Below are 24,871 nucleotides of genomic sequence, written 5' to 3'. Positions count from 1 at the left end.
CAGTGCACAGGAAGGACAAATCCCATGAAATAAGCAACTTTTCAGTATCCTGCTTTACCTCCGTTCTTCGACGTGTGACCCTCAGCTTTGCAGCAATTCCAGTCCTCTCCTGCGACAGAATCACTGATTTCCTCATGAGCTCTTCTGTGGCGTTCATTAGTATAACACTTGAACATCTCTCCATCAGTTATTAATTAAAGACTTACAATATGACTGTGAGGGAAGAAGTATTCTTAAATTCATTTTATAGAAGGGTAGTTGGGGAATATCAGGATCGGAAGAATCCTCTGACATTAGGTGTCTAATTTCAGACACACAAGACCTAACTTATTGATGATTTGCAGCATTATATAGAGGTTAATATAGTCAAACACAGTTCCTATTCACTTCAACTGCAATTATAGATGCAAATCACTCTATAGCTTTAAATTAACGTGTCTCATTTTCTGTGCCTAAAGACAGACAGGAAATTCATTTGCTCAGCCACCCCTAGCAGACAAAAGTCAGAGACAGCGTTCAGTTTTGTAGCAGAGCCTTCAGCCACCCTAGCCATGAGATCTTCTTGCAATCCAATGCCTCGTTTAGAGTACATATTCTACCTCTGGCCACACATTAAGCAAAGGCCTTAAAAAACATGTTTGCTTTCAGCCTCATAGCACATCTGCTCTGTACAAAGCTGAAGGCCAATGACAAAAATCAGGTGACTTTGTAATTAAAACCTGCATCATCACGGTGGATGTGAAAATGGAAAATTCCATAGGCAACCTGAATTCTTCGATTCTGTTATTTCCAAATTATCAAATTGCCAGCTTTCCAGCCTTAGTATTTTCTTTATAATGTTTTCTTGCTAAAGCTTTCTTCTGTTATTTAAAATAAGTCAAACTTTGAAAACTGCCACTGTGTGCCAGTCAAAGGAAACCTAACCCCACTGGTTTATGCCCTTATTTCCACCACACAGGTCTCCAACGTTTCAACCAAAGTAGCAAGTGCTGATTCTAGATTATAATTCTCTATTTCGGTTCACTAGCTGAATCCCAATCTTTTCCTCACCTCCACATAAGACAGGCAACGATTAGAAAGTAAAAAAATGTCTTACTCAGTCAGAATTGGTAGGAATGAAGGGTTGTGTTACTTTAAGGCAGACATTTAATAGCATGTGCAATTTCAGAAATAAACGTACTGTGTCATAATTAGAAAAGACAAATTACAGGGAAATGGCAATATCCATATGTAATTGGGAGCCTGAATATTCACTCAAACTTCTCATATTGCTGCTGATAAAAAGGTGCTCACAACGAAAAAATTATTCATTCAAGTCTCACACAGATACATTTTTCCATGACCAAAGCAGCCCATACTCAGGAACTTAATTTACTTAAAGTGTGGACAAAGGCTCTGTGCTATTGGGCTAGACTTATAAATCTGTCAGCGCTCACAGACAGTACAGGAGAGATCCACCTGCACGATCCAAATATACACATTAACGTGTTTCTGTATAGACTTTTGTCCTTAAACTGTTCCAAAAGTTTAGCTCAACATTTTCCTGTATTAAAGTTTAAGTTGCATCATAAACATATAATGTTTTATAGACATTTTTATCAGTAATTTTTATCACATATAATTTATATTAATTGTATTTTAAAAATAGTGCCAAAGAACAAGTCAAGTAACTTTATTTATGGCAGTACAGAAGTACAGGGTAATGGCCGATCCTACATGCAGACAATATACCTCCAGTGAGATACGATGATGCTAACTAGTATTAGTTTACTTATGAAAGATCACGCTACATGGAGAAAAATAATAAAATACCACCATTATTACTATTTAACATTTATATTACAACTTTAAGGGGACAACCCTTATGGAGTTGCATTATAACTTTAAAAACATAGCAGGTGAATTGTTAATCTTACTGAAAACTCTGTATGTGTGATATACACCATAACTCCAAGAAAGGTCCATACGGGAACATATTCACTAGATTGGTGTTTAGACTGGGCATATTGGTCTTCAGTTTTTTTCACAGTTGTTGACAAATTGGTAAGTATAGCCCAACAATGGTATCTAATGGTGCAGATCATTGCATTTCAGGTAACTGGTTCTTGAATGTATAGACTACCTTGGCCATGCAAAGTCTACTTGCATAGCATTTGATTATCATGATATTTGTTACCATCAGTATTTGTATACATACTTCAAGTTTACACTCCAACACCGTAAGTTTTATGAGGAATGATATAAAAGGACTAATGGGGCTGTTTATGAGAACTATTGAGAGGGCCAATATAAAAATCTGAACTACAAACATGAAGACAATTAAATTATGACAAACTATAAAGAACAAATTGCAAGTACCACAGAAGAGCTTCTTGGCAAGAAAAAAAAAGTTTCCTTTAATTTTCACCAACAGCTATTAAGTAATTTATGTTCGTGACTCACAACGTTCATGTTTTGATGACCAGATTCTAGTTTAAGACCTTTTTTTGTTTTTAAAATATGCAGGATTATTTTCGATTCTGCTGTCACTGTATCATTCCTTACAATGAATTCTGCAAAGGAAAGCTAATAGAAATCTAATGTGAAATACCATGAATTGCTAAAAGACCAGATTCTTTTTTTTTTTTTTTTTTTTGTAGTTTGGCTCAATCCCTGGTAACAGAAGATGTTTCTTCAGATTTTCACATATTTCAAGTGAATAAACACAGTAGCTGATTAAGATAAGAAGCATTGCAGACCTCACCCTAAAGATTAAAACTCTGACCAGGGTGAGCTGTCTTCTCACTAGAAACACACACACTACAGCAAAATATGAGGAAAGCTCAAAAAAATCTTTTATGCCACTATAATCAAAAGCAATACATTTAAAGAGGAAAAAGAAAGCTTTCCTCTGTGTGTTAGGATTAAAAACCAAGCAGATTATGGATGGATGGGTAGGTAGAAACAAGAGTGGATGTCTGGATTCTTATGATATTTTAACTGGCTCTGCCAGTTACTGAACAATCACCAACAGGATGCAGTAAACCTAGCTGAAAAGAGGGTGATACAGCAAAATGCTGTCTTCTCCTCGGCTCAGTTTTTAGGAGTGCTGAGAATGCTCGTTTCCCACTGAATCTCTGGGAACCTGAGGTGCCCCGAACTCCTGCAAATGGTACCGTGTCCTGCATAAAGCGTGAACAGTGCTGGAAGAAAGAGTCTTTCAGTATTAGCCCTTCCAGGAGAGTTTGTGCTTTTGAGTTTTTTGCTGGAGCTCAAGTCAATCCTTAAGTACCAAGTCAAGATTCACATGACATGGGGATTACACAGACAAAAAGCAGAATTACAAAACCCTCTTCCATTTCAAGCATTACTGGGTGAGATCACAGTAATCTGCAGACAAAAACCACAAGTTACAACATATAATCGCTGCCAAGTGTGCACAGCAACTCTTCTTTCATTCTTTAAGCCTTTTTCCTTTCTGAGCACTGAACAGCAATGCTGTAACACCACGCAAGTTAAATCTTTCAAAGGCATGGGGCAGAACTTTGGCTTCCTCTGACACAACAACATTGTTTGGCCAAGACACCAACTTCCAAATAGTTTATATTTGGACATTTGGGGAGGGATTTCCCAAAGTGCTCAACACTGATATATCTTGGCACTTATCCAAGGGGGCAGTAAAACTTGCACTGACTTTGGTGGGACCAAATAAAATCAATGTTATGCAATCCAGTTAAAATGGAGGACTAGACTATATATAGCTGAACATTTACTGAAGAGTTTCCTTATATCTTATTCTAAAATCTGCAAAACTGTTTCAAGGTTAAAGCAGATCCATCTCAATTTCACCACTCCTAAGCATAAAAAAAGCAAATAGCATGCTTGCTATGAATTTATTTTATTATTTTTTCAATCATATTACTAGTAAGAGTTATTTTTCTTTACTTTCTTGAAAAAAATTTCTTTTTATTTAAGAAAAATTAATTCTTTTTAAAAATAGGAAAATATGGTGACATTTTAAAATTAACATTGTAATTTTCTCCTTCGAATTCAGAATATTTATTACATCAGAAAACTGATTAAGATGATAAAGCAAGATAAATGTTTTGAAAACAATAGCTTTAAAAACTGGACTCTTCTCAGCTACATTTCTGGCATCTGATACATTCCATTGCTATGATGTGCTATTCAGAAAAGATTCATGCAGCCAAGCACAAGAAAATGGGCAATTTTTTCCTAAGATCTTGAGTTCAGCTATTGATTATACAATTAAATTGCCAATTACTCAATTCTGATATGCTATAAACAATATAGAACAACTGCAGATACTTTTGTCGAGGGTAGTAGTCAAAGGAGTCAGTAACTACAGGAGTTGCCTAAAAGAGAATACTTGTTATCACATACATCAACACTGCTGACAACAGGGGGAAGAAAACTACCCAAAACTAAAGACAACTGACTAAGCCAGAGATATATTATTTGCAGGTAACTTCTAAGTTACTAGTGTTTGGCAAGGGATTTAGAAACCACTCATTTGGTATTACCCACATGTGAAAAATATGTGCAGATTTTGTTAGAGGGAGGGAGTGTATATTAGAGATGTTTGCCTTTTTAATCCTCAGTACTATCTTCTGATTGCCATGTGCCACCAGAGAGAGAAATTTATTATTATACCAATGCTACTTCTACCGTTTTGACTTCCACTGAGACCCTACTGAGAACATGGAAGGTTTAAATGCAATTAATTTGTAACACTGAAATAATCACTTAACAGAAGAGTAATTCCCCATACGCAGAGACAGAGAGAGGGAAGTCCCGGCTGGTGGTATTGTTGCTATACAACTTCTTTGTCAGTTCCGGCGGCAAGATTTTAGCAGAAGCATATCCAATTCAAAATAAGATCAAAATACCGACATCATGGAAACAATATACTGCCAAAATCTGACAGGTCAAAGAAAAAAGCCTACACTTTATAAACTAGTTACATAATAAACTGTAACCAGAGCAGCTGGTGCACACAGCACATATGATGTACCAGGCTTACGCGTGGAAGGGAGGGGGCTTGTTGTTTTTATAGTTACACTTCCTTTAAATATTTTTATCAGTCAAAAAATATTTTGTTTTTTAAAAACCCCACAACTTCTAACTCATTGTATGAATAATGCCTTTGTTCAACACCCGCATTTTGCCCTTTTATTTTTGTATGTATATTACAGATATGATTTCTTGAACAATTCCCTAAACCAATGTTAAAATCCAAGACAAGTTGAACACAATTTGGGTGATTTGTTATTCAAAATATTGGATAGGTGGACACCCATACCCAGCATTAAATCTCTTAAGTTATTTTAGATTTCAGTACAAAAGACACGATGTTGGTGTTCCTTTGCGTATGTTTAATGACTCAGCAGGCAAGGCAATTTCAGCATTCCCTGTATACTTCCAGTTTCTGTAAATTGCAGTATGATATATGACTAACATACTTTGGAATTGGAAAATATTTAGACACAGAATTAGAAGAAAAAACAGTAAAGATTTAAACCTGCTTATCAGCCTTTCCTGTAAATCCAAGACAATGAGGAAAAAAAACCCCCAAAACCAAAAACAAAACCACACTTCCCCTCACTCCTCACACCACAAATCGAAAATCACTGAGGACTGGGACTTGTACAAATGCCTCTGTGATAACTTCAACCATAAGGTCTTTTTCTCCACCTAAAAAGCAAGTTCTGATAAAAAAATGACTTCAGCTTCATAGTATGGATTTGTCACTGCACAGCTCTTAATGAGAAGAGCTGCGAGAAGCCAGAGCATGCATCTGAACAAAACAAACTCTGTTCAAGATAGGGAGTTGCAGTTTTCTGTCTGACACCCATTAAGAAGCATATTCATGAGGGAAAAAGCTGGAATTGGAAAAACTCTGATCGCATTGTATCCTTTCAAAAATTAGGTTAGCTGTGTGACGATCTTTTCATGGATCTACCCTGTGTTCTGCAAGAGCTAACTCTTGCAGATATTCATCCCTGAAAAAAGCAGTTGTTTTACAATGTACTGGAAGACAGTTGGACTACTTCGGGCATATCCAGAAAAAAAAGTGGTTTCAAGAATGGGAACAAATTTTCTGTCACTCTTTTAAAGAGCAAAATATTTTCCAACACACACTTTTTCAGTCTACAAGAACTTTCAAAAAAATATGTTCTCTGAAAATATGCCATGCTGACACTTCTATAGAATATTAAGTATCTTACATCTTAATTGATATAGCTGTAGTTTTGGAGTATTAAACAATCTATCTGAGTTAAAAGTGACTCTCTTGTCAAAAGTGACTATTTGCTACACTGGAATTTGGACAAACCAGTAAATAACAGAGAAGATGTTCAGAAATTACTGAAGGGAAAATTCACAGAATGGGAATTGGTGAGCATGTTTGGGGGCTGAAATCTTGAGGACAACTAGCAAAATTGTTTCCAACTAACAAATTGAAAACAGTCAACATTCTGCTCAAGCTTCTGTTGTACCAGACGATAGGATAAAAATGACAACATGAAAGATGAGAAAAAAGGAGTAGAAGTTCATAGTGGTACCAAAAAATTATGACTGGAGTTGGGTTTTGTGTGGAAAGTGGCTTGATTCTTCAAGAGAAGGCCAATAAAATGAATTAGTGTGAATGATACCTGGAGGCCAGACTACATAAGCAGAACTCTAACTATGAATTATGCACTTAAATTTTCCTGTACTGCAGCAAGAGTTAGAGCTTAGTCTGTCATTTACAGGAACTGAGCACTGAATCCAGACAAAACAAGAGGTGTTTCTGGAAGCCCTGCCTTTCCTTGATATGAGTGCCTATATTATCATATTTAGGGCAGGAAAAGTAGTTTTGGTTCAATGTATCACAGTAAGGGATGTGTTTCTCTTATGTAACTTATTATTACATTAATATTTTAGTTAACTAAATTTTAGTTTTTAATCAGAGGTATTTCTATATACAATCTTAAAAAGGAATGTAATTTTCCAGGTGGGTCTTCTTATTTCTTAGTACCTTACTAAATTGTAGCTAAAATTCCTTCACTTCATTTTTTTGCAAATTCTTGTAAAATAAAAGTAATATATGTTTTTCTTCATTTTAGTATTGTCCATACATAATACACGGGGTAAGTATATCTCAGACATCTCTGTGCTGTGGTTGTAATAAAAATGCAAATTTTAACATTTCAGTTATCAGACAGTGATAACTGAGGCCTGGATCTAGCGAACATTACATGCTACACCTTATGCAAATCACTTAAGCAATCCCATTATGTAAGCAAATCCAATATTCTAGCAAAACAATCATGGACATCACAATATGCATCCAAAATCTGCAAGCTCAGCCCTTCTTATTAATTGACAAGTGCTGACTTTACAGTGGTAATCACTCACTTCTAAAAGGTCCACCGGTATATGAAATCAACCGTTTTAATTACTCTGTATTAATTGTAATACATACTAAAATGCATGTCACATGATTGCTACACTTATATGTAAGGAACTTTTCAGGAAAACTGTTCTATTCCTAGTTAAGACCTTCAATTCATGATGCAACATTTCTCACATTACTAATCCACAAGAGAAAAAAGTGACATTCGCAAAGACTTCAGTCTTTTAATGAGACAGAAACTCATTTTGTTCTAAAATGTTCATTGACTTTATTAAGATCAACTGACAAATATCATAAAGAATGAATTTCTTTACATAATAACCTCTGTCAGAGGCAGCCTTTTGTAAAGCACAGTCCAGCTGGCAGCAAGTCATTTTGGGGCTATTTTTGGATATACGACTGAGCCAGATAATTTTATTGTCCATTGTCACAGACGATACTGACAAACTGACAAATTGTCATTTGGCTATGTTTTTCATTTTTAACAGTGAACAGAAAAAATGAAGCAAAAAAAAATTGTAAACGGATTCTAAAATCTACAGTTCGTAAAGACAGGACCTTCAGTGAAAGGTATATTCTTTCTTTAAAGGCATATTCTTTAGAGAATGGTACATTATTTAGCCTATCTTCTAATAAAGGAGTGCAGAGACCCTGTAAGATGAGGTCCTAGTCAGCTTTGAATTTCTGTGATGTTACAGGATATTCCATTTGGGTTTGGCTACAGGTGCATATCAGAGGAAGAGGAAAAAAAAAAAAAGATTGTGCTTTTAAGGCAATATTGTTATGGTTACTGCAATGAGGCCCAAACACTTTAGGGAAAAGAATTATCAGCACCATCAAAAAAATTATAGCTAAAAAAGTAAACAGAGGTAATGAGAGGCAGCTTCCTGTGAAATTCATTCCAACAGTGATTTACTTTTACATGAACGATCTGTCAACTACGGGAAATACAAGAAAGCCAACTAGTCACTTTTTCTCTGCAAGATTCATATGACCAGAAATTCTAAACACATGCCTCAAGCCAAGAGAAATTTAGATATTAAACAGAACATAAAGGATTGCTTTCAATTAGTTTTGCTTAAGCTACTTAAAACATAAAAGAAGACTGACAGAGAAAGGGGAAAGAATAAAAATACTTTGGAGCTATTCGTTGAACATCCAGATACCTTCTGACTAATCTCTCAATTACACGATGTATGTATGTTTCCTTACACCTGTGTAAGGAGACTGTCAGACTGAATACTTTTTTCAAACTTTTTAGGTTTTCTGAGTTTTTCTGTAACTTTCAGAAACTTGAATTTCCATGCCTGAGTCAGGGACAGCACTCTCAGTCACATTTACCCTGCTCAGCAATATATGCACACCCGTTCACGCCCCAGGGACGCCACAGGAGAAGTTTCACAAAGCGCCAGTAATAATGTTATAAAATCACGCCCCACCTCCCCACCGTATGCGAGGATTGTGCTGACTGACTGGGTTAATGTCTTGGCACTTTGGTTATTGCTGTGCACATGGTAAGAGAGAGGAAGATAAGGGAATGTGCTGACAACCATTTCATATTTGCTCGGCGATAGGATCTTTGGCCCTTGTCTGGGGTAGGCAGTTTCAGATCTGTGGTGAAAACACACACTTCCTGACTTGGGCCGTTCAAGATAAAACCCAGTCCATTTCCACAGACGGCAATGCAACTAACTCTTGCTGCTAGCGCGGGTGGCGTTAGCAACATTTCCCACCATGCGCCCTTCCCATCTCTTACTCTGCTCCTGAGCCCGCAGGGTCACTCTGAAACTCTCCCATGAACAAGGGAGGACTTTAATCCCTCCTTTATCTACACAGGCCCAATTAAGGAGCATGATGGACAGAGATGATCCTATATTGGAGACTGTCATCAGCCATGGGGGTGAAGGAGCTGCTTTCAGGTTTTTTGGTTTTTTTTTTCACCTCTCTCTTTCTTCATGAATTAAAAACAGCACAAAGTTTTGCTTTGGATCACCCCTAAAAAAAAAGAAATTAAAATTTCAGGGACTGTAACAGAATTGAAACTTACTCTTTGGTGAGCTCCTGGGGACTGAATAAAGCCCTCTGAGGGCATGGAAACGTGACTGCAGACACCAATGCACTTTACCGATGGATGAACAAAAGGACAAATGTTCACTCTGGCATTAGCTACAGTCTTAGTAATTCTGTGATAACAGCAGTATGGGGCATAATGCAGAAATAGTGTAATAAGAATTGTAGATGTACTCATGGCTTTATTAAAATAAATATTTTCCACATCCTGAATAAAACTAAAACTAAATATGGTTGCATGGTAGTCAAAATTTAAACCAGCTATTGACTCTTACATAATTATGTATCTATTGATGACAGAAGAAGGTAAAAGTTCTTATGAGGATGTTGCAATCTCCTCAAAATGTGCAAGTGTTCAAAACCCTGGAAGTCCAGTAGTGACAAGACACTTGAAAACTAGATTGGAAAGTAATTATGCAAATCGGAATCTGCTTTTAAGGTCACTGAAAAAACTCAAATTCTGCTCCTGGGTTACAATAGACAGCACAGTCAAAACCAAGAGATAGTACAATATTGAAACATTAGACATTTTGCTATGAGAGCAAAAAAGCCAAAAAGCAAAGGGAGACTAAACTCAACACTTTTTGTGAGGTTACACACATGTGAAGCAACTGATTTTTACTTTCCATACTGAATTGCTGCTTCCTTATGTCAGATAAAAATGAGGCCATTGCAACAGGACAAACACCAATACAATTTTGTAGGCACAGCAAAAGCACTGTCATATTCTGTGAAGTACAGTTTCCAGTGGATCTCCTCATTTCCCAAATTTTGAACCAAAATAGATTCTACGGGGCACAGATTAAGGAAGTGCTATAGAAAATACAGAAATTTGGAAATCATCGAATGTATTTCTCAGCCCCAAGGAAAGAGAACTATAGATTTAAACCATTTCTGGCAGATATTACTACACATTCCAAGGACTGAGATTCCCCAGTCTTTCTTGGCAATCTGTTCCACTGATATCTATACCCTTCGATGAGATGTCCTCCCCTCATTTATCTTGCTGTAATTTAAGCCCATTCTTTTTGCCCTCTCAACTGCCCAGGAAGATCAGTCTAGCCCTTCTCACTGCAGCTCTCTCTTTAAGTATTCTCAATTCGTATGCATTCCCCCTTCTACCTACTCTAAACCAAAAAAATCTTAGTTCCTTCTGTCTGCCCTCACTAGTTATATTTTCCAGAACTCTGTTCACTCTTTTTGTTCTCTTTTAGGCTCTCTGAAACCGACAAACTGTACATACAAATTAGAAGTTAGGAATGTCTGAATCTCAGATAAAAGCGGTTTTAACTAATTCTGTTTAGAACACCACCATTCTAACATCTCAGTTTCTATACAGTCCTTTCACTGGAAGATAGGCAAGCTGTTTCCAAGGGAGTCAAGACGTACACTCATTGTTATAGGCAGGGAAACTGAGTAAATAACGCACTCAAGGCCATCAGGGATGTCTACCCCAGACAGGAATGGAAACCTGTCAAGTTGATTACTGAGCTGCTCTGTAACTTCACCCCATGTCACAACACATGACCTGAAGCCAGTGTGCCAAAACAGTTACGGCTGCTGAGACTTTAGCTAAAGTACTTGTTATATTTTTATAATTTATTTTTTATTTTTATAATTTCTTTCTGTCTTTCCATATTAAGTGTCAGAGTCCACCCATTGATTCCTCTGAGGTATCAGACCTGTATTTTGGGGTTACACTCCACTCCTGCACCTGCTTGTCAGTACCTTACTGATCAACTTGTGGCTAAACATTCTTTTCACGGGCCATCCCGCTCCTGTTCTAAGTTTTCTGCTATGTAATCCTTCTCCTAAGCTTTGTTTCTGAAAGCAGGCCAAGTTCTGTAGTTCTTCTCAAGTTAAACTACAAAATTATTACTTTTGCATTTTTTCTATGTCACAGCATGACTGATATTTTTATCCTTATGAATAGCCCCTTAAATAATCCATAAAATCTGTACCTGATGATCTTAATCCCTTGCTTGTATGTAACCTCCTCTAGGCAAAGCTTAATAAGCCCCAACAGCTTTCTAAGCTTACAGCTCACTAGTGAAGCTGGATGAATGTCAGGTTTTATGATATTTCTACTGTAACTTCAGTAAAGCTTCAGCTGCCAGAGAGATTATGGATACCATATGAATCCACAGCCAAAGTGACCAATACCATTTAAGAACACAAAATAAAAAATGCAGGAGGAGCAGTGTTTCCCCACCTTGTATGCCTTGCTCTGTTAAAAAGAGCAGATGAAAAGACTCCATTTTGCAGCGTAACCTATGCTTTTACATCAACATAAAAAGAAACATGAACCCTGAGGGTCTACAGGCAAGTACTGCCAAATGATAGGTTGCTGTAGAGGTAAATGTCTCATTTTCATTTCAGTCGAGTATTAACAGCAGACTATCTATGATCTCTTTCACTGTTGAACAGCAAACATTTGTCTATTGAACCTGGGTGTTTCCAGTGTACCTTATTTATCTACTCATCATTCAGGCAGATAGGGAAATGTCTTTTCAATTTATTGAAAATTTTGAAGATTTCAAATCTTTTCCAGTCGAAGCAAGAAAGAAAAAGGCCCCAGGGACACGCACTTGAGAGGTAAAAGACTCAGGTTCAGGTCTCTGCTCTGATTTCCATCAGAGACCTGGTTCTGAGTCTCCTACATGCCAAACCAGTGCCCAAGAAAGAGCACGGACAATAACTATAATAGAGGAGACCGAATTAGCTAGAACACTTTGTCTGCTTTTACCAATCCAATGGCACCAACTACTTTATTGCTGAAGTAGTTAGCCAGGGGCATATATGACTTTGTAGAAGTGTATCTTGGAGTTTGGCATAGGGCTTTTGACCCATCTACTTGTTCAGTACCAGCACAGGTAGCAGTGGTATTCTGTGATTAGCTAAATGCACAGATGAGCTTGTAGTTGGCTTTCTCTGTCCTCACAGCACAGTGGCTAGGACCATCTGGTTCACGGGACTTACTCTTGCTGTGTCACCTGCACTTTCAATAACTAAACTTTTATCAAGAGGAATTAGCAAAGACTAATTGTCTTTGGGTCTTAATGTTCTAATCACCAGATAACAGCCCACAGCAGCTGTAAATTAGAGCAGTTTATGCTGAGGATGGCAGCTGCATGGCCCAGGATCATATATGGCCCAGGAACACAGGGACACAAAGGCCATCAGCTAATGGAGCCACGGGTGAGAGGCGGGTCCTAAGTACATTTCTGGCTACACAATTTAATGGAAATGGAAAACACCTATTAAAGTGACATGAAGCTGGAAACTGCTACCGCACAGCTACTGCATTGTTTTTTCCCTAAACAAAAAGTGCAGGTTTAAAAAAAAAAACCCACACAAAAACCCCAAACCTGCACTTTTTATTTAGAGAAAAAACAATATCAAAGAAGCCAGAAACTCTTTCTATATATAAACCATCCTTTTTCCAATGGCAAGTCTGTAACAGCAAAACTACCCATCTGATATGGAATTAGCTGAGCACTACAAGCTGCTCCAAAATTTTCATATGCTTCAGAATAAACTCCAGAGTTTTTTTTCCAGTAAAGCAGCTGGAGCTCCTAAAATATTTTGCAGTCTAGTGGTTAGGAAAAGACATTGAGTAAATGAAATCTCTCATTCATATGTTTAAAGAAAACAGTCAGAATGTGTTACATTGGTCTGTACTCAAGTGTCACTACAGACCAAGATGATGTTAAGCTTAAACTGATTGTTCTTCACAGTGTATGATTATCTTACATATATATAGCTTGTTGAGGAATGTTTCTATTATTTGAATCATAAAAGCGGTTAAAAATAATAAGCACACTACAGTTATTTTACAGCTTTGAACTAGAGTGAAGGGTTACTGAACACATAATCTACAGGCACAAACAGTACTGTGGAAAATGGAAGAACTACGTGATTACTCACAGTATTCCACACAGAAGAAATTCAAAAGAGAGGTAGGTATTAACAAGGTAAAAGCAAAGGAAGGACAAAATGGAGAATTCAAAGAAAAAAAATAGTAACAATTAATAACACCAAAATGATAAAAAAAACAACAAAAAGAAAATTTGGCAGTAGCAGAAAATATGACCCAACCTATCAAATTACAACTAATAATTATAATGCATCACTTTCATCAAAATGTTATCTTGTACATAATTCAGCCATACGTAAGCATAATCCTTAGTCATCAGAACTTTGGCTCCTAGACCATTTATTTAAGCGAGAAGATAATTTGCTGACTTACCTGCTTGCTGCATGCATATAATATATGTGGTAAACAAGCAGAGACAGTGCTGCAGCTTCCATTTCCAGTGATAGCACCACATTTCACTTACATGAGACATCCTGTGGAAAAAAAGTAAGCAAGAATTCAGGGAGCTTTACAACAAGCCAAGAAAATGAGAAAATACTGGTTTTAGTCAAACTAGTAACTAGCAATAAATAAAGTAGCACTTGAAAATTATGGATGGCCCTAGTGTTGCTTAAACAGAGACAGAAGTCTCTACACTTACTAAAAAGGGTCAGAAATGATGTTGCCTGGTCCTTAGCAGACAACAGAGTGGAAGACTGGTCAGCGCTGGGCTTCTAAGCAGGTAGGTGTGGGTGGTATTTCAGTAAAGGAGACAAGTAGCCCATATGGTGGCAGTCTGAAAGAGTTAAGGTGTAGGGTTCTTTTGAGATTGCAAAGTTTTACTTTACCTATTTACATAATTTACATATACAAATACATTTGTGCTGTTTAAATATGTATATAGAATACATACCTATTTGTTATTAACTATATAAAGATGGTATGTGAGAATTTGCCTCTGTCCTTAACCAGCCTTTCCATATTTTTCAGTGCTAATATTTTGACAGCTACAATATTTTCTCCTGACAACTTTAATGAAAATCCTGAAACTTTCATTGCCAAAATCTAGGGGCTCATCTGTGCTGCCACTGAAGTCAGGGACATCTTTATTATTTAATAAAACAAATGCGGTTATATAAAATCTTTATCAGTTATAGCTTGAAGCTAAAGTTTCCTTTCCCTTGAAGCATACAGGACATTCAATGGCTGGAGGAAATTCAATTTCCTCCATTTTGGAGGAAACCAAAATGTTTCCTCCATAGTGGGCAGAAGAGGAAGCAAGAAAGACCAAATAAGTTTGGTCAAACTTTTAACCATGTATCCAAAATGAATGCTGCTCCATTACATTCCTATCTCATTTTATTCAACAAGTTAGCAACAACCAAAAGCAAGCAACAAATAATGAAACACAACATGCATTACTTTGACCAGCTCCTTCCCCTCCTATTTGGCGATGATAACTGGCTTTTGTTCAGTAAGATATTATCTACTTACAATGGGAGAAAATCTCTAACAGAGTCCCCAAAATATTTCACAAGTCTATTCCCAGCAACAGTATGTGAAGAAGAAGCACAAATGAATAGTCATGAAGAAACACCGATGAACAAATGTCTTCCAGGTTAGTGCATATTAAATACAGAAAAAAAGAAAGGTATTTGGAATGGCCACCAGTATGATTTATCAGGATGGAAATGTGAAAGAGGTAAGTGAAAGAAAGTAGAGAGTCCATATTCAGTGGCATGAAAAATTAATTTTCTTAAACTTGGGAAAATAGTCTTCCTTCTGCTCCACAGACATTGCTGTGAACCCGCCAGTGAAACCTGGGGGCAAATGTAAATCCTTTCCCAGTATCAGCTTCTGTTTCTTCCCAAAATGGAGTTCCGTAATGGAGACAAGCCAAACTTAATGCAGCAAGATAAACCATTGTAAGGAACAACTAATGTTTCAGTTTTAAAAGCAGTAGTTCATCAAAGCACTCCAGTGGGCTGGACGCCAGTGGGCCCAGGTAAATGGCACTTCAACAGACTGCTGCAATCAGTTAAGCTTCCCTTCAGTGCAGTGTTACATAGCACAAGTATCTGATTACAAAAGAAGTCCAGTTCTTTATGGGTAGTTGCATCAAATTAGGAATTTGAAGCTGATTTACTTTTCTGAGATATTGTAAAGTCAAACTTAACAAGTGTTGAAGACAAGCACAGAAAACACTGGGCTCTGAAATACAAGAATCTCTTTGATGAAGCCAGACACACAAAATAACCAGATTATCAAACAACAGAATTATTGTCCTTCAACTTAATGACCCAAAAATCCCTATTAAAATCTCAGACAACAGAATGCTGAGGTTTGGGAACAGTTACTGTTCAATGTATAAAATTCATAAATCCCCAATGCCCTTAATATTAATTTAGAAAATTTACTTTGAACAGAAGTCCTTTTAAGACATGAAAACAGTTATATGTACATACAAACACACATAGCATGCATATATACTCACAGAGTGGTGAAATGGAAATGTTGAGGATAACAGCATGACATACCAGAGATACAGAAGAATATTGCTGTTCCTACAGAAGAGTTTGCAGCTACCGGCGAGATACATGCAAGCCTGCTGCATAATCTACCAATGCAAACCTGTAGAAGTGGTTGCCTTACTGGTGTTTGTTTGCTGGTTTGTTTTGAGCAAGCACAGTTAAAGTTATCAGACTAGGAAACAATTGCAAACAATTATTTATTAATTCAGAAGAAATCTGTGTTGGTTTTCATCGTATTGATACATCTTCTGTGTGTTACAGCAATCATCACTTTTGATGTCTCTCTGAACTCAGATGAAGTTTTTGCTCATTTAATAGGTGGAGAATCCAAGACACAATTTTTGAGATACTCAAGGAAAAATAACATGACAGGTTTCTGGAGTGAATCTACTCAGTCTGGAGTGGATCCTAGGTCTGGAGTGAATCTACCCAGTCACATTGCCTTTAGGGCCTTTCTTAAAGAATCCGAGATTCTGCATTAGTTTGAGAGAGCTATTTAATTTGGGCAATTTCTATTTGTTAATGTTTACTTGCATTGTGGTAAGCTTACAAGCCAGTACTCCACGGTGTTAGTTTACAGTCTGTTTCTTCATCCTCACTCTTGTAAGAAGCACAAATCAAGAAAGATTTCAAGAACACGGGTAATCAACAACAGAGCAGAGCATAAATAAGCACAAAAAACAAGGCAGAAAGGAATAACTATCAAGATGTTTCCCCAGAGAAAAAGGCTAGATAATTTTACAGTTACTTTAAAAAAAAATACAATTCTCCACCAAAATAAATAAATAAGTAAAAACCAGCAAACCTGTCTCCTCCACTTCCATTCTCTACTGCTGAAGGAAAAAATTATCTTTACACCACATCATCTCAGTTAACAAGAAAGAAAGGTTTATCGAACTCAAACAAGAATGACCACAGAAGAAGCACGCTACCAAAACCTCCACTAATGCAAGCATCATGAGTCAGATCTGTTTCTTTTGGAAAGGACTTTTGAAGATCTATGTTACAAAGCATAACCTCTAGCTGAGTACTATAAATGAGTGAGGAAATCAGTTATTTACACGTTCTTGAGATCTTGCATAGACAAAAAGCCAAAATTCAGAAACCTGACTGCTCACAGCCTTACACTGTGACGTGCATAACACCCCTGTTCACACAAGAAGTTGTCAGGGATGGGAGTCAGCTAACACGTTGCCAACAAAAAGGCTTCTTCCATACCAAAATCCATCCCTGTTATTTTTATAATGTGACATCCCAATTGGCAGACAATTACAAAAAGGAGCCAGAGCAACTGCTACATACTTCACAGGCATTAAAAAAAACCAAACCAACTTAGTTACACATATTATTCACCTGTTAATACCCACTATGTTTATATCTACTTTAAGGTTCATTTTCTTGATTATTAGTGTTAATTAACATCTAGAACTGAATCCAAACAGCATATGAATAATTCAACAGAAAAAATAGCAAACAGTCCTGGGCTAGTTTATAGCTTATCAAGGGATGATATGGTCCCCTGCTACAACAGCATTGACTTAATGGCCCAAGAGACCCCTTTGGCCTTGTGTTCCTATTTTAAATAGTATTAAAAGGATGTGTTCTGCCATTTGATATTCATCAATAGCACAGAGAATAGATATCAGCACAGCAATGTACTAAAACACACCAAGAGTTTAAGCAAGCAAAGCAGTCTGTAACAAAGATCTCAGAACATATGCAGATTATTTCAGTCTTTAATCCTGGATACATCAAAATTGCTGAACACTGTTCATAGTGGGTTTTCTTCTCTATTTTGTTTCAATTTAAATGAAAAAGCCCTGTTCTGTCCCCAGCTGGTAACATGCTAGTAGCTCTGAACAAATCATTGTAGATTGTCAAACACAGAACCAAACCCACATTTTACCCAATATATGTGGGGACTATTAAGACACCTACGGTAGGAGTACATCCATTACAGTTGGATGTAGTCTCACAAAAGCAATCCCTCTTAATGCTTTTCTTTTTTTTTTTCCCCCCACAAAACAAAGCAGAAAAATTAGAAAGCACCCTTCTACGGAGTCTCATAGAAGAACTACTAATTTTTCTATGGACTGGCATTATTCCATTGTAGACACTGTGTGACATGACCAGCTATGCACTCTAGCTACCAATTCAATACAGTCCAGTCCACAGCTACTTTCATTTCCTATAACATAGGGAGACAATGATCTTATTCACAATTCATTCCAGAACAGCAAAATAGACATGTAATTTATCTAAACCGTAAATGGATGGTAACTTGACATGGATGTAGCAAGAGTCGCACTAATTTCATCTTGAACTAACTACTAAACCTTCTACTCTCCATGCCAGCAGCCAGCTAATGCAACATCATCACCTTTTAGGGAGTACACAGCTCTGCAAGAAAATATACACAAAATGTGAATAATCCTGGAGCATTTCATTTGTATACTGTATGGTCTCAAAACATGCAATACATATTTGAATACACCATCTTCCTTGTTCAAAGCTTCGGCAAAGTTCCCTGGAGTAGGATGTGAATTCTGCCTCAGGCAGACTGACATGATTCTCTTTGGTCTTTGATATGTCTAAAGCTATTAAGGAAAAATGTTGCTGACGCTTTAAAATTAAAAGAAAGATAACATCAATTTCACAATTTTTTTTCTCATATAGGTTGTAAATAAAAAGATTTCAAGCTTAATCACTCTTAAGTGGAACTACAACAAGTGAAAGATGAGTACAACTCACAGTTTAGTTCCTGCAGGTTAACAGAGGAGTGGATTTTAATTTTGAAGTCCTTTAAACTGTAGTACATGAGTGTCCTGAAAGATTAACTACGCGATGCCACTGAAAACTTGCATTTTGTTCAGCATTACTTGTTCCTAATTATTCTTACAGTCAAGCTTGAAAACACCCTCACAGTCATCGAAAGAGATGAAAAAAATAAGACACCACCTTTTAATTTAAACAGTGCCAGCCGTATCAGATCCGTCTTAGTCCCTTGGCTTTCCTTTCAAAATGAACTTTCCCCAGTCGCAGGCAACTGATCTGCTGGCTGTTCGCAGCTCTGTAGCACTGCAACGCCAGGTCTTCAGGAACTCCTCACTGCTGCCTTAACTGCACCCTGCACTGTCAGAAAGCCCTACCCTTCTCCCCTGGTACTGACTCCCTTCAGGTCCGGCCACAGGGCCCCTCCCTCACCCGGCTGCGAACGCACCGCCGAAACGCCTAATCCCAAACTCGGGTACCTTGCTTTACCTTCGGTGCGAGCCTGTCAGCAAAGGCAAAGCATACCGGGGAAGGCGCCCAGAGGCCACGGCAGTGGCCCGCCCGGGGCCAGGCGGCGTACGGGAGGGAGGGAGGGAGGGCGAGCCCCCGACCCGCCCGCGGCGCCCCCGACCGCCCCTCGGCCCCCGACGGCGGCGGAGCCCCGCGCTGCTCCTCTCCGCCGGGCGCTGCAGGGAGGAGCGGTGGGGCTGGGAAGGTTTTATGGAGTCCGCCCGGCCCTCCCTCTCCCTTTTTCCCTACCCGTGCTGGCACCGCACCTGGAGGGCTGGGCACGGTGCCTGTGGTGGACGGGGCTCCTCGACGTGAGCGACCACGGCCCCGAGCCGAGAGGCCGGGGCGGGCGGGTGCCGGGGCACCGGCGTTCACAGCGGGCAGCGGACGGCGAGCGGGGCCGAGGGTTTCGCTACTCGCCTCCAAGCACGGGGAAGCTCACCAGAGCAGTCCTAAGGACGGGATTACAGTGCTCGGAGAAAGGCAGCGGCCGCCCGCGACCCTGCAGGGCAGCCGCCGGCGGACCCGGAGCCCGGACGGGGCAGAGCTCGGACAGGGCAGAGCCCTGCCTGCCCTGCCCTCTGAGCTCCCGACGTGAAACTCTCGCGTTTCCCCATTCCTTCAGCCCTACCTATCTGCACGGCTCAAACCTGACATTACTCATCGCCCACTACGGGGGGGCGGTGGGGGGGAAAGCCCTGCCTGTCTGGCCCGGGTGTCTTGCCCCGCGAAGGAGCCCGCGGGGGTTATCCGCGCTCCCCGCGGGCGGCAAGCCGCAGCCCTCGCCCCAGAGTCCGGAGAAGAGACTTACATGGTGACAGTACGGGGCGGCTCTCCTCCGGGTCTCAGCAACCATCCTCCCCCGCTGCCATTCGCTCTGCCTCTGGCCCGCTCCCTCCCGGGCTCCTCGCGAAGGTCATCGCTGCTCGCCCACCTCTCTTCCACGCCCGCCCCCGCACACGCCGCCCGCGGCGGCCGGGACCGCGCCGCTCCGCTCCTCCTCCGCCGCCGCGATGCCCCCCCCGCGCCGGGACCTGCCTCTCTCGGCACAAGTCGGGGAAACTTCGGTGCCCAGGGAAGCCGCCCCCGCGGAGAGCAGGGGCCGCCCCGCCCACGCTCGCACCGCCGGGGGCTCAGGTGGCGGCTCCGGCGCGGCCCCGCGGGCTGGCCCGGCCCCACCCGCCGCGCGGGGGACAGGACGGGACCCGCCGAGCCGCCGCCGCCGCCGCCGCCACCGGGGGGCCCCGCGTCCTCCTCCGGGGACCCGCTCCGCGGCACCGGCGCGCCGCTCTCGGGCAGAGGGGTGGCCGCCGGGAGCCCGCCGCCTGCGGCCCGCGGGGCCAGCGCTCCCCGGGCGGCACCACACGCCGCCTCTTGCTCGGTCGCTGCCACACAGCGCCCCGGCCCCGGTTAGGGGCTAGCCCAGGCGCGCACAGTCCCCAGGCACATTTACACGCCCCCAGGAGAGGGTGGTCACGGGCCCAAAGCCGTCCCCAAAGGACACAGGTCACCCCGACGAGGTCCCATCCCAGGTATACCACCCTGGGTAGTTGTACCCCCTGGGCACGCAGCACCTTGCAGCATCCCAGGGGCAGCAGGTCCCAGGGGGCAAACGCACCCCGCACATCCACCACACTGTACGCGGCAGAGGTGAGCACACACGGGCCTGCCTACATGCCTCCGGGAAACAAACCACCGCGCTGTGTCCCAGGGGTGCTGACACAGACCCCAAGGCACGTAGATTGTGCCATTTTTCTCTGATGCACACAACGCACTACACTTCGGACAGAAGATAGGTAGGTAGAGGTGACGCATCTCTGACCCATTTTCTGAAGCATACGAGGCTGTACGCTGCTCGCACATACAGTGCTGGCCCACAGCTCGCTCCTGGGTAGCGTTTTTGGACCATGGTAGTTTGAACCATTTGCTAATGATCCTGAGTTGTTGTGTTGGATTAAAATCTGTAGAACGTGGTACTGCACTAGAGCTAGGTAGGAAAACATTGAAATGATAGAAAGGGAAACACAGCAAAACACAAGGTCACAAAATAAGTCCAAAATTTTCACAGTGCTCCTTCCATCTGAGCTGGCTGGATTAGGAAGGATGGAGGAAGAGAAGACTTGGCATAGTGAATCATTCAATGAAGTTACCAGCATGCAATGGCAGTTAAAAGCAAACAGAGTTCCTATTTAAAAAAAACAAAGAAAACATCACTAAATTTTTCATGAACTTTATACTGAACATTAATATTCACTCATTCTGGTCAATTTTTATTATCTGTCTTTAAAACCAGCAAGCTGTAGGCTTGCTTTCATTGTGACTTCCTGGCACTGAACACGGAGCAGGAACCCCTGGGGCTGGGTTAGCCACATCTACGTGGCCAACAGTGACTCGAAGGCAGTATGAATGACTTTGTACACAGTCGGCCTTTTCTCTGTGTTAAGAGCTCTGTATTCTGAGTAGGTATTGCACGGCTTTCCACCCTGCTTCTGGGTCTGCTGACACACAGGGGATCCCCCCAGGCAACTGTGGGAGGCACAGGGAGGGGTACGTGCCAGCTTTCCTCCAAGACTTGTCATCAACTGCCCTATCGCCCTCTGTAGCAACCTGCTCTCTTTCTGGGTAAAGTCTGTGTAGATCAACTTTATATTGCATTTGCAATGAGTCCAACGTATCAATGCACGTAAGACTTAGTCTATTATGTACAGTCAGTTTGTGCTTGGGCAATAAACCTACAAGTTCTCGCCGCCCAGGTTTATCGCACACACGCAGATTGCATTTACCTTACATGCACAGCAAAGTTTGTGCATCTAGAATGCATTGGACTTGCTGTACATGTGCAGATCAATTGAAGATTAAGCTCAGTATCTCCTGGGCATATGGGAACCACTGTGTATGTGATGTACACAGTAAGTCGAGCATCTGGAAGAAGTCAATCTGCTGTTCATGCAGAATTAGTGATACACGTGTAGTGCATATCTGCTGGCTATGTTGGAAACCTACATCTTCCTTCCCTACTTGGAAGGCATTAGAGGTGACTGCCATTCCAGAACCTGGGAGTCAAGCAAAAAAAAAAAAGGAAAAAGAGAAATCATGGGATTTTTCTCCTGTCATGCTTTTGTTGAGCTGTTTCTTGGTTAGTTCTCCTGTTCTGAATTTGCTGTCATATACTTTCTCAATCATCAAACTGCTTTCCTCTTCACAGCAGGAGCACTGCCACTTCTGGATCCCCAAACCGAACACTGCCTGGTGAGAAATGCCTGTGCTGTCCAGTGGGGATAATGTATAGTGCAGATTTTCTGGATGATGAAGTAGCGTGTTGCTGGAGACTGTCTCGGAGCTGCAGAGCAGCGAAGAGCAGCCTAACTGCTCTCGAGAAAATGCCGATCATTATCTGGCAGCAGCTCACTGTGCCACATCTGCCTTTAATCAACAGTGAAACAACTTGGGTCGGTAGTCAGAAGGGGGCTACTTTTCTGAAGAAGACATTTTTAGGATCAATTATTTGGCCTAACATCATTGCTGAAACATTCATTGTAAGGGCAATGATCTCTTTAGATAGATATTTCTTACCAACTTCCATAATGTTGTTAATCATCATGACATGTTAACCCACGTTAACACGGGATGATACTGAAAGGTTCAAGCCACTGGGAATTCACCACTTATATGTGATGAAAAAAAGCAGTATTTGCTTTCAAGACCAATATGGACATGAATGATATTAATGCCCCTTGTGTAATTTTGAGAGAATTAATCTACTACTACTGTCACAGCTGTGGAAGCCTGCTATCTGTTACGTGTCATGCTGCTGCTTAGCAAGAGTGAGAGTTTGTGTGTGTAGATTACAGTGATTTTAAGGTCTCTGACTCAAAGTGTGAGACTGCAGGCTACCTAACGACACCCGTCTCAGGTTAACATTGCAGGCTGTGTTTTCCACAATATGAGTGAGAGGAAGAAAAGTACCAAAGTCTGGGAAACAGTGCTATAAGTGAAATAACAGTGCTATAACTAGTGAAAGGTTCTTTATATGGGCATCTAGTGAGCAATACCAACAGAAGGGCAGGCGGAACTTTTTATTCTTTTCTTACTGCATCTGTAGTGGCAATGTTGCTTTACGCTTATTTTTGTTATACTACAAGCAATGATGTCTGAATATTGTTAGGTATGGGGTATCATATTCTATGAATATTCCAGAGTGTTTCATGAATATTCTGAGATGATTAGTGAAAAATTTTGTATGAATTTTATAGGCCCCGATTTTTATGGGTTTGTTCATATATTTTTTTAAACTTCGATTAGGGTGGTTTTCTTATGGTTTGTGCAACATTGCATGGACCTCTGAAAATACTTTATAAGAATGTTAAAGGATGTTTAATGAAATAATAATATGAAATACCATATTTTGTGTCTGGATACTTCATTTTAACGTTTGAGAAACGTGATTTTTCTTGGAACTTTTGTTTTGAAACTTTCCTCCTTATTATATCAATTACATTTAGGAAAACCTGTGTTTATTTTCCAAAGGAGTGCAAATACTGAAACTTTATTGCCTGTAACAGTGCAAAAGAGAAAACACTTAATGCACAACAATAAAAAGGAAGCTTAAAATAAATAGTGCAATGCTATAAACTTATGAAGAAAATTTAAGATCATATGCATTCTCAGAAAGTCCAAGGGCAAAAAAAAAATTGGCTTTTCACTCTACAACCATTCCTGGCTTTCTGCCTGGTCATTCTCCTGTCTTGGAGAAAACATGATAGATAACCCCCAGCTGAGTCTGAAAGTTCAAAGGTGAGCTCCCAGAAGCTGGTTTTGAGGATCAAAGACTGGGCATTGATGTAAAAAGTGAAGCAGCAGAGTTGATGTGAACGGCTGCTCCCAATACTTGTAATTCAAGAATTGCTTCAGACTGTTGAGATACAGCAGACAAGGACTCTGTTTCACTATGCTTTTACATAAAGTAATCTTTAAAGTCCTGCAGCTCTTCCTTTTTGAGGGTCTTTTACCTCTCTGAAGACCACTTCATCAGCTCCCAGACTTCCCAGCCCCGGTTAGCCTTGTTTGCCCCTAGCTGGGTCACAGCAGAAGCCATCTTTCACAGTCCAGAGGACAATCTGCCTGAACTTCCTGGCTGTTCTACTGAGTCTGCCAGAAGGTCTCTAAACAGCTCCTCTTTCCTTGTTTTCCCTTATTTGAGAGATTAAGAGCCATACCTTTCTGTTTCAGGTGTAGATGAGGTGAGAACAGGATCAGACAGGTCTTTTTCTTTGTTCCGTCCTTTTTTCCAGAGAGATGTTTTCCCTTCAGATTTGAGATGCCATCCAGACAGGGCTGGTTCCCATTACTAAGAGACTGAAGAGGTGGCAAGTCAGTTTTCACTGTGGTCCTTAATGCAATGGTTTCATGTACGTGCTGGGCAGGGACGGCTGGGTGAGTGAATGTTTCTTAGAGGCTGTTAATCCAGTAGATAGGGGGAAATGGCACGCAATTTCTATACCTGACCAAGTACCAGGCAAGCATGGGCTTGGGATGCAGGGGAATTGGAAGGACCATATTGACTAAAGTTAGTAATTGGTGATACTGCCTATAAATGATTGCACTGACATATATGTTCTTGAATTTAATTTTTTGTCTCCTGAAAACACGCATAAAGTCAATTATAACTAATATATTTTTACAATGCACATGCAGAACTTCAGGAGCTAACATACACTCATGTGTTTGCCTCATTGG

The 24,871-nt window shown here is 40.5% G+C and overlaps 1 protein-coding gene across 5 annotated transcripts in view; it reads right to left on the bottom strand.

Annotated features, from left to right (window-relative positions):
* ADGRG6 (adhesion G protein-coupled receptor G6) overlaps positions 1-20,074 on the bottom strand; it is a 115,982-nt gene extending 95,908 nt beyond the window's left edge. For 3 of the 5 annotated variants that reach the window (XM_072855982.1, XM_072855985.1, XM_072855986.1), the window contains exons 1-2: positions 19,947-20,074; positions 13,716-13,816 (exon numbers count right to left, since the gene is read on the bottom strand). In XM_072855982.1, coding sequence (XP_072712083.1) covers positions 13,716-13,816; positions 19,947-19,948 — 103 coding nt within the window. In that variant the 5' untranslated portion in view covers positions 19,949-20,074. Of the gene's footprint in view, positions 1-13,715; positions 13,817-13,983; positions 14,119-19,401; positions 19,685-19,946 lie in introns of those variants that run through there. The other 2 variants (XM_072855983.1, XM_072855984.1) reach the window with 2 other exon arrangements.
* Between the last annotated feature and the right edge of the window lie 4,797 nt (positions 20,075-24,871).

The sequence above is a fragment of the Ciconia boyciana genome, chromosome 3, assembly GCF_034638445.1.
Source record: "Ciconia boyciana chromosome 3, ASM3463844v1, whole genome shotgun sequence".
NCBI classification, from domain to species: domain Eukaryota; kingdom Metazoa; phylum Chordata; class Aves; order Ciconiiformes; family Ciconiidae; genus Ciconia; species Ciconia boyciana.
The sequence above is the reverse complement of the archived record's forward strand: the minus strand, read 5'-3'. Positions and strand labels throughout refer to the sequence as shown.